General features: G+C 52.2%; 1 protein-coding gene across 1 annotated transcript; it reads right to left on the bottom strand.

Annotated features, from left to right (window-relative positions):
- Positions 1–435: 435 nt before the first annotated feature.
- On the bottom strand, positions 436–9012 carry INTS15 (integrator complex subunit 15). Its single transcript, XM_068146935.1, has 6 exons — positions 8734–9012; positions 7632–7853; positions 6211–6376; positions 4627–5154; positions 2586–2625; positions 436–1735 (listed from the first exon to the last, which is right to left on the bottom strand). The coding sequence occupies exons 1-6, from the start codon at positions 8923–8925 to the stop codon at positions 1546–1548; spliced, it is 1338 nt and encodes a 445-aa protein (XP_068003036.1). The 5' UTR covers positions 8926–9012; the 3' UTR covers positions 436–1545.
- Positions 9013–11019: the final 2007 nt, after the last annotated feature.

The raw sequence follows: 11019 nt of genomic DNA, 5'->3' as shown, positions 1-11019 counted from the left end.
CCTTGAGCAGGGCAGCGCGGAGCGGTCACCGCGGCTAATCAATGGGGATTTGTAATTAACGAGGCGTGCTTGGGCACAAAGGACTCGGGAAACAGGACGTTGGTTGATCACTCACCTCCGCCCCCGTTTCCCTTAGTCCTACACTGCAAGGGGCACCGGGACGACTGGTGAAACTGCTAAGGCTCCACGCTGGTAATTACTTGGGTTTTGGGTTTTTTTTTAAGGATTTTACCTTGTTGAAGCTGTACAAAGTGATAGAAAGGAGGGGACAATAAGAAGAATAAAGGAAGAAGAGAAGGAAGATGATGAAAACAGAAGATGAAAACAGAAGATGACCACAAGAGAGGAGAAAATCTCATCTGGAAAGGACCTACAGCAGTCATCAATCTACCTGCCTGCCTGCTTCAGGGATGACTAAAAGTTACTAATGATATTGTAATAATATGCTTTATTTACCTTCCTTTTCCAGAGAAGGGAAAACAGTTTCCTTCTTAGCTCTTCTATTCAAATCAGACTTTCCCAGCTTCCACTTAATCTGCCCTGTTTTGGTGGCCAGCTAACCACAGTCACCACATCTCTTCTGATGAGGACAGCAGTGGAAGTCTTTAGCGAAGTCACTAATGTACAAGAAATAACCTTTTTGTTGTTTTCACCCAGCAGCAGGGGCTCAGAGCATCACTGCATAGTGACAGAGAAGAGCTCAGCTGAAGGAGGCAGAAGGCATGCTTTGCTGTAGTGCCAACAGCACCAAGTTCTGCCCCCCTTCCCAGGATGCTCCTGCCTGGCCTGCACACCACGGCTAGCCTCTGGCCAGGTTTCCACTGAGCATTAATTAAACACACCAGGTATTTAAAAAATTACTGAGGCACATAAAAAAAGGCATTTCCCCAGCCTGGAAGATGGTTCCCTCCCTGGCACAGGCTTAACAAGCTGGACTTTCTGCAAGACAAAATGGCAGAATTACTTTATGCTTCTTAAATGGTTTCCTTTAATAGGAAGTGCTGCTTTACTCTACCTTGTGCTTCTGAAACAAACATTTGTGTTCCAAAAATATACAGTGTACACCATACTCTGTAGCCATAGATACAAACATTTACAAAGTAGTGAGCAGGCTGGAGTGGAGCAGCTTGAGAAATCTCACACCTTTCCTCCTGGAGCAAGAGCTGCTGGGTTCCCTGTGCCGTAACCAGATCAGGGCTGCTGAAAAAACATGACTGAGAGAGAGCACACCCTCGGTGATGATATGAAACAATGTGGATCCAAAAAAACTCCACATGCTGCAGAGGGTTCATGTTTCTGTTGCCTCTTCCCAGCCCCTCCTTTAGTCCCTGGGATCTGCCTTAGGATCTGCATCCCACATCCAAGCTGACTGCAGCCTGCTCATCCTCATCCGCGTCCTCACTGCTGCTGAAGGGCTGATCCCTCGGGCAAGCACTGCTCAGCTCTACACCAAAGAGGACAATGGACTTCCCGAGGCATTTGGTTTCATCTGCAAGGCTTCCTTGAGCTAAGGGGGAGCAGGAGCCGCTCTGCAGTCCTAGCACTCTAGCGGATGGGGCGGTATGGGAACGTCATGCCCGGTATAAACGTTTGTACGGGATGGGCCGGGAGCGCCGGGTGAGCTGCGTGAGCAGGGTAACCCAGAGGAGGGGTATGGATGTGAGGGTAAAATCCTGGTGGCAGAGCCCCGTGGGTTGGTTGCTGTACTGGACCTGAAATCACCAGCTGGAGCAGGCTGCGGAGAGAAAAATCAGAGAGGGGGGCAGATTAGAGAAGGCTTTCGCCGTGGCTCTCGCTCAAGGGCTTGGCTTTAAGAACAGTTCAGAACCAACTCATGGCACTGCTGAGAGGCAAGAGGGCAGGGATTTAACTATCACAGAATGGCTTAGGTCAGAAAGGACCTTAGAGATCATCTACTCTGACTTCCTTGCCATGGGCAGGGATAGCTCTGATCTAGACTCAGCTGGTCAAGACTTCATCCAGCCTGGGCTTATGGAACACTTTCCCCTCCCTGCTCTTTCCCTTCAGAACAATAAATCAATCTTGGTTTCTCTTTGCAAAGAGGAACGAAGCAAAATGCTGTTCAGCTTAGGGTGAGGTACAACAAAAGCAGGGCTGTGGGGCTAGCACAGTATCATAGTATCAGTCAGGGTTGGAAGGGACCACAAGGATCATCTAGTTCCAACCCCCCTGCCATGGGCAGGGACACCCCACACTACATCAGGCTGGCCAGAGCCTCATCCAGCCTGGGCTTAAACACCTTCAGGGATGGGGCCTGGAGGCAGCTCTTGGGCAGGTTCCACACTGTCATTTTGTTTTCCCTTTCTGTGCATTTGCTCTAACACAGGCTGGGCAAAACCACCTGCAAGATGGGACTCACTGAAGTCTCCTTTAGACAGAAGTTCAGCTTGCAAGAGATGAAGCAGCCAGCCAGGTCACCTTTACCCTTGTGCTAAACTATGGGAATGAGTAAAGGCCAACTTCCAGAAAGCAAACACAAAGTTTTAGAGATTTTGTCTCAGCAGCCCTCAGGTGTGTCTCACAACATGCATCAAAACCCACACAGCAGCAGAAAGGTCTCTTACTTGTTATGTGGTAGTCTGGAGCAGACAGTTCTCAGGTCATCTGAAAGAGGACAGAAAATACAGCAATAAGGATAAAGCCACAATTAGAGCAATTTTTCTCTCTGCTCTCCTTAGAATCATTGGGTTGGAAGGGAACCTCAAAGGTCATCTTGTACAACCTGCCCTGCAGTCAGCAGGGACACCTCCAACTAGATCAGGTTGCTCAGGGCCCCATCAAGTTTGGCCTTTATGGTCAAGGATGGGGCCTCCATCACATATCTGGGCAACCTGCCCCAGTGTTTCAGTATATCCTCATTCTGAAGAGCTTCCTCCTCATGTCCAACCTAAATTTGCCCTGTTCCAGTGTCAAACCACTGCCTCTTGTCCTGCTGCCACATGCTCTTGGAAACAGTCCCTCCTCAGCCTTTTTGTAGGTGCCCTTTAGATAACAAAATGCAGCTACAAGGTCTCCCCAGAACCTTCTCTTCTCCTTAGGAAGATGAGATTACTGGAAAAGCTCCAATCATCAACGGATCCAGAATCTCATTCTGGGGCCAAGAACTACCATAGGAGAGAAAAATGGTTCTCCACCTTACCAGTCACCACCTAGGCTTTCCACACCAAGCATATTCTTGCTCCCCACTGAACCTGTGGTGCTGGCTGGGAAAATGCAGCTTCATTTCAAGGCAGAGCAAGCCTCAGGGTAGAATTTGCAATACCAAATCTACTGTGAAGTAGTAATTAAGACAAAGGAAATACAAGCTATGACTCTGCTCACTGTGAACATGGCATTCAGGATAAGAAAGGCCAAAGCTTAGCCAACACCTGTTTTGTACCAGTTTGGGTTTCAGTGTAAAGAGGTCTTTTGGGCTGGTTGTTGTTTCCCCCTGAGGTCTATCAACTAGAAATTGCACCTTTCTTTTGCTACCTTCAAACTTCTGCTAAAGCAGAACAGCCAGAGCCAAGGTATTTAACAACATAACTAGAGACCTTTTGGGAAGAGCTGGAGAATACATTCCTGCCTTGTGGCTAAAGGCATTCCCCAAACACTGAAATAACTTATTTCAGCAGCTGCTTGCACTGAGTTACTCCCACCTCTACAGGATGAGCAAGTGCTCTAAAAGTACCAGGTCAAAGGATAAAAACCAAACCCCACCACCAAACCAACAAAACCCAAACCACACAGCTGAAACCAGCCAGCAGCTCAAGAAACTCCACTTTTCTGCCTGATCTTATTACAGCCAGAGCTACTTTATGAAAGATTAGAAAGAACAACGCTGAGATTGGACCAGCAGCACTGGTTTAACCAGGGCAAAAGCCTCAGGTGCCTGTTTGGGCAGAGGCCACTCTGCAGCCGCTCTCTTGGCTGTTGGGAAGCTTTAAGCCTTCTGGTTGCCTAGAAATTGCCTCTTTTCAAGGAAAAAAGTCTGGCTGGCTGGCTGCCCCCGTGCTGATGAGACACTTTGCTTTTTCATCTCTGCAGTTCTCTTACAAAGAACTGGTTTTGGAGACAGGATAGACAGACAAAAGCCATGTTAGCCAGCTTCTTTACTGAGTATAACTGAAACTGCACACACTGTAATGAGGTCTCATTACAGCAGAGCTGAAGGCCCAGCAGTTCCAGATGAAGAGTTTTTGTTTGCTTTTCAAATTGCTTGTCTAGCACACCCGCCCCATGGGTTTGTCTGCTTCATGGATGCTCCTCCAGCAGGCAGACTCAGAGAAACACAACTGAACCAAGGATTTTCAATAGCTACAAGCAGTTCTGAGGGGGTCACATTTGTCTTCATGGCAGATAACCAGCCAGAAGCCCCTTGTTATATATAACATAACTGTGGTACAGCTGCAGGATCAGATCTTCAGCTCTGCCCCAGTGATCTCTCCTTTCTTACTTCCTGAACTATTTCCTGCACTATCACTTCCTAAGAGCAGCAAACTACCACTTCTGCTGTCAACACATTGATCTTTTGCTCTCCCCACCTCAAAACTCCCTCCCACAACCACCACACGCTGGAGGAAATGAACTACGCCAAGGGCTCCGCCAGCTCTGTAGACAACTTACCTCTGGTGCACAAGAGTGCTCCTGATGCCATGGCCACCTGCAAAGCCTGAGCCAGTCTGTCTAGAGCCAGTTCAATCTCTTTGGATGCATTAAGAGGGTTGAGTTCATCAGATAGTCTGTTAATTTCCTCAACAAGTGGAACCACGTGGTCAAAGGGTATCAACCCCAGGCGCCCATAAAGGTTCTTCTCCGTTAAATGCCCCTGAAGCATCATGAGAACCTGCAGGACACTTAGATGCAGTTTGGAATACAGCTGGTGGCAATCCCTGTCTTCCCCTGCAGTTGAGTCCTTGGCAGTTTTGCTGGGGGGATGTCCATTTGAGAGAGAGGCTTTCTTCTTCCTTTTGTAAGCCAGAGGAGCCTTCACACACCAACGGATCAGTCCAGTCAGGGGGGTGAGCTCCAGGAAGCCTATTGGCAGGTTGGTCGCGATGGGAGTGTTGAGGAAGGTGATGAGGATCAAGCGAGGATCTTCGAAGATCCAGGAAACAATCAACTCCAGCAGATCCGAAGGAGGGATGAGGTCATCTGAAGACAGGAAAGTTAGTGCTAGGGAGGCTGAGCATTGCACTGAAGCACAGGATTAATTGATCTGTCACACACACCCTTCCTGCACTGTCACAATTTCAGACCCTCCCTGACTCTCCTGGTTTTGACAGAACACCAAAGCAAATGCTCCTTTGTCCCAGGGAAGACAACCACGCTCCTCTCGACTTCAGAAGTGTGGCCAGCAGGAGCAGGGAGGTCATTCTGCCCCTGCACTCAGCACTGGTTAGGCCACACCTTGAGTACTGTGTCCAGTTCTGGGCTCCTCAGGTTAGGAAAGATGTTGAGTTGCTGGAAGGTGTCCAGAGAAGGGCAACAAAGCTGGGGAGGGGTCTGGAGCACAGCCCTGTGAGGAGAGGCTGAGGGAGCTGGGGTTGCTTAGCCTGGAGAAGAGGAAGCTCAGGGGAGACCTTATTGCTGTCTACAACTACCTGAAGGGAGGTTGTAGCCAGGTGGGGGTTGGTCTCTTCTCCCAGGCAACCAGCACCAGAACAAGAGGACACAGTCTCAAGCTGCACCAGGAGAGGTTTAGGCTGGATGTTAGGAAGAAGTTCTTCCCAGAAAGAGAGATTGGCCATTGGAATGTGCTGCCCAGGGAGGTGGTGGAGTCACCATCCCTGGAGGTGTTTAGGAAGAGACTGGCTGAGGCACTTGGTGCCATGGTTTAGTTGATCAGATATTGTTGGATGGTAGGTTGGACTCAATCTCAAAGGTCTTTTCCAACCTGGTTAATTCTATTCTAGCATTCTATTCCATTCTATCATTCCTTCACAGGGGATGCCCTCTGTGGAGGACACTGCTCTTTGTGCCAGGCATTACCAGCCTGCTCCTCCACCAAAGATTCAGCCACTGAGTGGTTGTTTTTCTTCTCCCTACAGTGTCAGATGAAGCAACAGCCAAACCCCTGAGCTGTTTCTGGCCATAATTACAGGGCAAGAAGCATCTTGAGGTTTTCAGCAGCTGACCTGCTTGCAACAGTTAATTTTGTGTGGCGTTACACTGCTCTTACTTGGAAAGACAGGGCTTGGAAACACTTACCTGAAGAGAGGTCATAGAGAGCTGTGACAGATGTAATGAACTGGCAGCAGAAGCGAGGACTGGCACTGAATATCTGCTTCAGAGTCTGGATGGAGCCTGGCACCAAGTTGCAGTAGTCATCCACCAAGGCTTGGGCCAGCCTGACGCAGTACACGGCAGGGGTTCGCTGCAGCGGTGCACACAGGGAGATGTGGATTAAGCTCAGCCACAGAAAACTCTAGAGAGCAGACTTTGAAGTCTGCCTGCCCATATTACCCACCCACCCACTTGGCTGTTTCAAGGTCTTCCCAAATTACCATGAGTGTTTTCTCTCTATCAAAGATCCACTCAGGCAGCAATAGAACTCCTACTTCACACTAGGGAATGGTGATATTTTGTGTTGACAGCCTCTGTACTTTGAAAGTAAAACCTTCCACATCAGTATTTTTACTTAGATGGAGATCTTCCTTTTTACTGTTTCAGCACCACAGTTTAGTAGTTCAACTAGTTCAGCACCAGGACAGCCAGCTCAATAACTTCTCAGCTCTGCTTGACATCTTTAATGTGTAAAAACAACATCTGTGCAATCCTCATGACACTTAAGAGCTGTGATCTGAAAAAAATAATGCATCTTCTCCTGCTATCCAGGTCACATCCCTTCCTCCACCACTAAGGCTCACTAGGTGAGACAAGAGGGAACCCACAAAGCCAGCACTGGTCTGCCTTCTTAGAATCATAGACTCAACCAGGTTGGAAAAGACCTCATCTTCCACTCTTCTCTCCCAGCAGAGTGTTTCAGCTATTGCCTTTCTGTAAAGCAGGTGACTTCTGCACAGCCCACAAGGCAGCAGGACAAAGATGTACTTCCCAATTAGAGAATCTCAGTGGGAGAGGAGGGGATAAAGGAGATCCTTGAAGTACTGCATCCACAGATATGAAGACCAGACACAGGTATCTTGTGTCCCTGCCTCAGCAGAGAGCTTGGTCTCTTCTGCCATGCCCAAACTTACACACAAGGCATAGTTTATTTCCCAAACTCCAAAGTCAGCTTCTTTGGGTCACATGACAGTGAACTGCCCTGGTTTTGTTCCCCAGGTTGGTCAACACCATCCCCCTCCTCCCCCCTCCAAACTTTCAGAGTGTTTGGGTCAGGTGGAAAAACATTAAAAAAGGAAAAATCAACCCCCCCAAACTTTCTTCTGCCAGTGCAGCACATAAATGGACTGGCAAAAGCTATCCCTTGTGCTGGAGCAAAGGAAAAGACCTGAGTCCAGAAGTGAGGTGAACTTAGCTGCAGCAGCTAAGTGTTATATCAGCTAAAACAGCCAGGGAGGAGCACCTGGCTGCACCCAGCTGTCACCAACCAATAGGTGACACTATGCCCCAGCTCACCCGCTATGGCACCTTCCCCTGCTCCTTCCCTGCCTCAGCAGAAGCTGTACCTGCAGCCAGAAGGCAGCACACTCCAGAACAGGAACCCTGCATGTAGCCACTGCCATGGAAACCAGCTTTCCCAACAAAGCCATCCTGCTGTCATCTGCTTTGTTTCCTTGAGGGCTGAAGAGAGACGAGAAAATGATCTGCCGGACTGAATCCTTTGTCTGCTCTTGGAAATAATTGCACATGATCTCAAGGAGCTGAAGTTCCTGAAGTGAATTCAGCCTCTGAAAGAGAACAAAAGCATAGCTGCAAAATACAGTGGGGGCTTTTGAAGAACCAAGAGCTGCTTTACTGACAAACAGGAACAGGAAAGGCTGAGACTTTCCCCTCAGGTGTCAGAAACTTGGCCTTTGTGCACAGCACACATATTCAAGCTTCCTAAACCACCAAAAAGCTCCAAGTTGTATTTGAATGCCTGGATACCCAACGTGGGTGCTTGCTGCACCTGGGAGTGCTGCCCATGAACTCAGAGGTGAAACTGACAGCAATACTGGGGTGAAAAACACTTCCCCCATTACCTAGAAAGGTTGGACCAGATATTCTTGAGATCCACCCTGGCATTGTATGAGTCAAGTAACGGGCCCAGTCACAGTACTGTGGGGCTGGTGGCTGTCCACAGGAGCCTTAGTAACCACCACAACTTCCTGAGGCCCTGTCTGGTCTTCCAGAATTCTGACCAGTCCACCAGGGTCCTGCCAGCCAGTCTTCTCCTCGCCACAAAAACCATCAGTAACCAGCACCCCATCTTGTCCTCTCAGAGCCTCGGTCTCCAGCAGCAGCTTCCCGCGGAACCTCATCCAGCCCCTTCTGAGGGGCTCAGTCTTCAACAGCAGCCCACATCCTAAGGGCCCTGTTCCGTTCTCCCAAGCACTCAGCCTCCACCAACGGCCCACCCAGGGATCCTGTCCTGAGCTCCAGGGGCCTCAGCCTCCACAGCCACGCCCTGGGGCTACGCCCGGCCTTCCAACGCCTTATGTCTCCAGCCTCCTGGGCCTGCCCTGCTTTCCCCGGGCCTGGATCTCCCCCAGCCCCGGCGGGGACTGCCCGGCCTCTCGGGGCCCCACTAGGCCTCATCGCTCGAACTTCCCGGCCCTCGGGGCCCACCTTGGGCGGAGCGCCACGCTCTTTGGGGACCTGGAAGAGGAACTCCTCCAGCAGCTCGGAGGGGCCCTTGTCGACGAGGGGCAGCGGGGCGTTCTGCAGCTGGCTGCTGAAGTAGATGTCCAGGTGGTACAGCACCTCCTTGGCGGCGCTCAGCGCGTCCCGCCGCAGCAGCGAGTGCCGGATATCGCTCATGGCTCCGAACCCCAGCGAGAACAGTGCCCTCCGTTCCCCTCTCCCCGCCGGCCCAGCCCGGCCTGGCCCCGCTCGGCGCGGCGCGGCCTCCCCCAGCGGCGGAGGCACGGAGAGGACAGGCGCTACGGCGGCCCCGCAAGGACAAACAGCGCCCACGCGCGCCGTTGCTGGCAGCGCCCCCTGGCGGACATCCCGCGGCGGACGGGGAGGAGGGTGGCGGCGCGGAGCTGGGGGTTGGGGCGTGAAGGGTCTTAGCATGGGATGAGTCCGGCCCTGAGGGGTCTTGTCCCTGGGGAAGCTGCTCTGGGGGTTGACCTAGGGAGCCTTGGCCTGGCTCTGGGGCTGACCCTTACGGTCAGAGGGTGATCCTGGTGCCTGTGTGTGTCTTGAGCTGATTGGGGAGCCTGGCCTGGGGAGGAAGGCTGGCCCTTGACGAGGCCTTGGTTCTGTGAGCCTAATCCGGGGTCTGACCTGGAGAGCCTCAGCCCTTTTATAGGGGCAGGTCTGGGCCTGGCCCTCATCCCGCTGCGGAGAGTGTGGTACAGGCCCTGGCCATCCTCTAGGGGGCGCTTGGCCCCAGGGGCGGGGGCTGGCAGGGCCTCCCCCAACACAGCCCCTAGGGAGCACCTGACGCTGCAGGGACCTGGCGTGGCACTCCTGGGAAACGTGGCAAGCTGTCTTTGGAGGCCAAGAGAGAACCAGAACATCAGCCAAGACCACAGGGCAGAGCTGGGGGGAGCATGTGGGGTGTGGGATCACCACACCTCAGCACCACACAGCACCCCTGGGAATGTGTTCTGCTCCAGGTGACCTCCTGAGGAGGATCTGGGGACAGGCAGCATGACAGGGACTCATCATTTTTTGGAACCCCTGGCTTGGTTCCATACCCAAAGACCAGAGCAGGTTTGGCTGCAGCAGCATGGACAGTCTGTGCTCAGCCCCCAGCACTGGACATCCACCAGCCCCAGCTTGTTGGAATTACGCGGTGCTGGATGGGAACTGTTGGTGAAATAAAGACTTTTTAAGAGAAATTGTAGCTGGTGATGAGTGAGAGCTGCCCACCCCCTGGGCTGGATAGCTGCTGTTCCCCACGCGCGGTCTCTGGGGTTCCCTGCACCTCACAGATCTCTCTCGGCATTTGCATTAATTCAGGCACCCTCTGGGCCTCACCCGTGGCAGGAGGTGTTGGCACTGGCTGAAAGGGTTGGTTCTTGCACCCAGCAGACCTTCATTTCTGTGAAAAATGCCATATGGAGCCTGCAGCCTCACAGGCTCCCTGGCTGCACAAACACTTGGCAAGGTGAGCGTGGCCTTCCCCATAAATGCAGGTGCACGTCCCTCTCCTTCCAGAGACCTTGGGCAACACACAGGTACGTCCCTCTCCCCTCTCCTCCTGCACCTCAGCAGCTCTCCTCTCCCATGTCCCCTTCTACAGCTGGGCTTAGTTTTGCCATTATGCTGGGCCTGGGCACAGCTCAGAACATCACCCAGGAGGTATGTGATGTAGGAGCCTCTAGGCTGTTGTGCTCCCGGGAGCGGGGAGGATCTGTGGGGCTTTGGGCAATTTTTGGCGTGACCAAATCATCACATTACCAAATTGCCATACTAGCAGCTGGAGGGACAGCAGGGCTCTGGATTTGCAGCAGAAAAAGCAAGCCTGGGGGCAGCAGGTCCTTCCTCCAGCCAGGCTTCAGGTGTGCCAAAAGCCAGGTGTCTGCTGATCCTCTCAGCCCGTCCTGGCTTCCAGTGGCGCAGAGTGCTCAGAGCAGTTGAGCTTGGGCAGGGCTCAGTTCCCATCAGCTGGTGAAATATTACCCTGGGGGAGCCGAGTGCCACGGGGAATGCTTCCCAAATGCCTTTCCCCGTGGTGGAAGCTGTTGTGCTGCCTCAGTCGGGAGCTCTGGGAGACTCCAGCTGGGGTGAGAACGGGGCAGGGGCAGTGCTGGGGGGGTGAATAGGTGGGCAGGATGCCCTAGGTGAAGATGCTGCAGGCAGGGAAGGAGGTGGGGAGAGGTGTCAGGGGGGTCTATCCTTTTTCCCAGCACAGCTGCTGGAGGGACTTTTGTGTCTCTGACACACACCCAGGGAGGCATG

The sequence above is a fragment of the Melanerpes formicivorus genome, unplaced genomic scaffold (genome assembly GCF_026170545.1).
Source record: "Melanerpes formicivorus ecotype bairdi unplaced genomic scaffold, bMelFor1.0.p_v2 SCAF_14, whole genome shotgun sequence".
In the NCBI taxonomy this organism is placed as follows: domain Eukaryota; kingdom Metazoa; phylum Chordata; class Aves; order Piciformes; family Picidae; genus Melanerpes; species Melanerpes formicivorus.
The sequence above is the reverse complement of the archived record's forward strand: the minus strand, read 5'-3'. Positions and strand labels throughout refer to the sequence as shown.

Bases quoted from the DNA above. Each gene is read 5' to 3' on its own strand.
- INTS15 (XM_068146935.1), bottom strand. From the start codon at position 8,925: ATGAGCGATATCCGGCACTCGCTGCTGCGGCGGGACGCGCTGAGCGCC. The intron at 5,155-6,210 runs GTAAGTGTTTCC...TCCTGTCTTCAG, and splicing joins TCTCTATGACCTCTCTTCAG to ATGACCTCATCCCTCCTTCG. The intron at 2,626-4,626 runs GTAAGTTGTCTA...GTCCTCTTTCAG, and splicing joins AGCACTCTTGTGCACCAGAG to ATGACCTGAGAACTGTCTGC.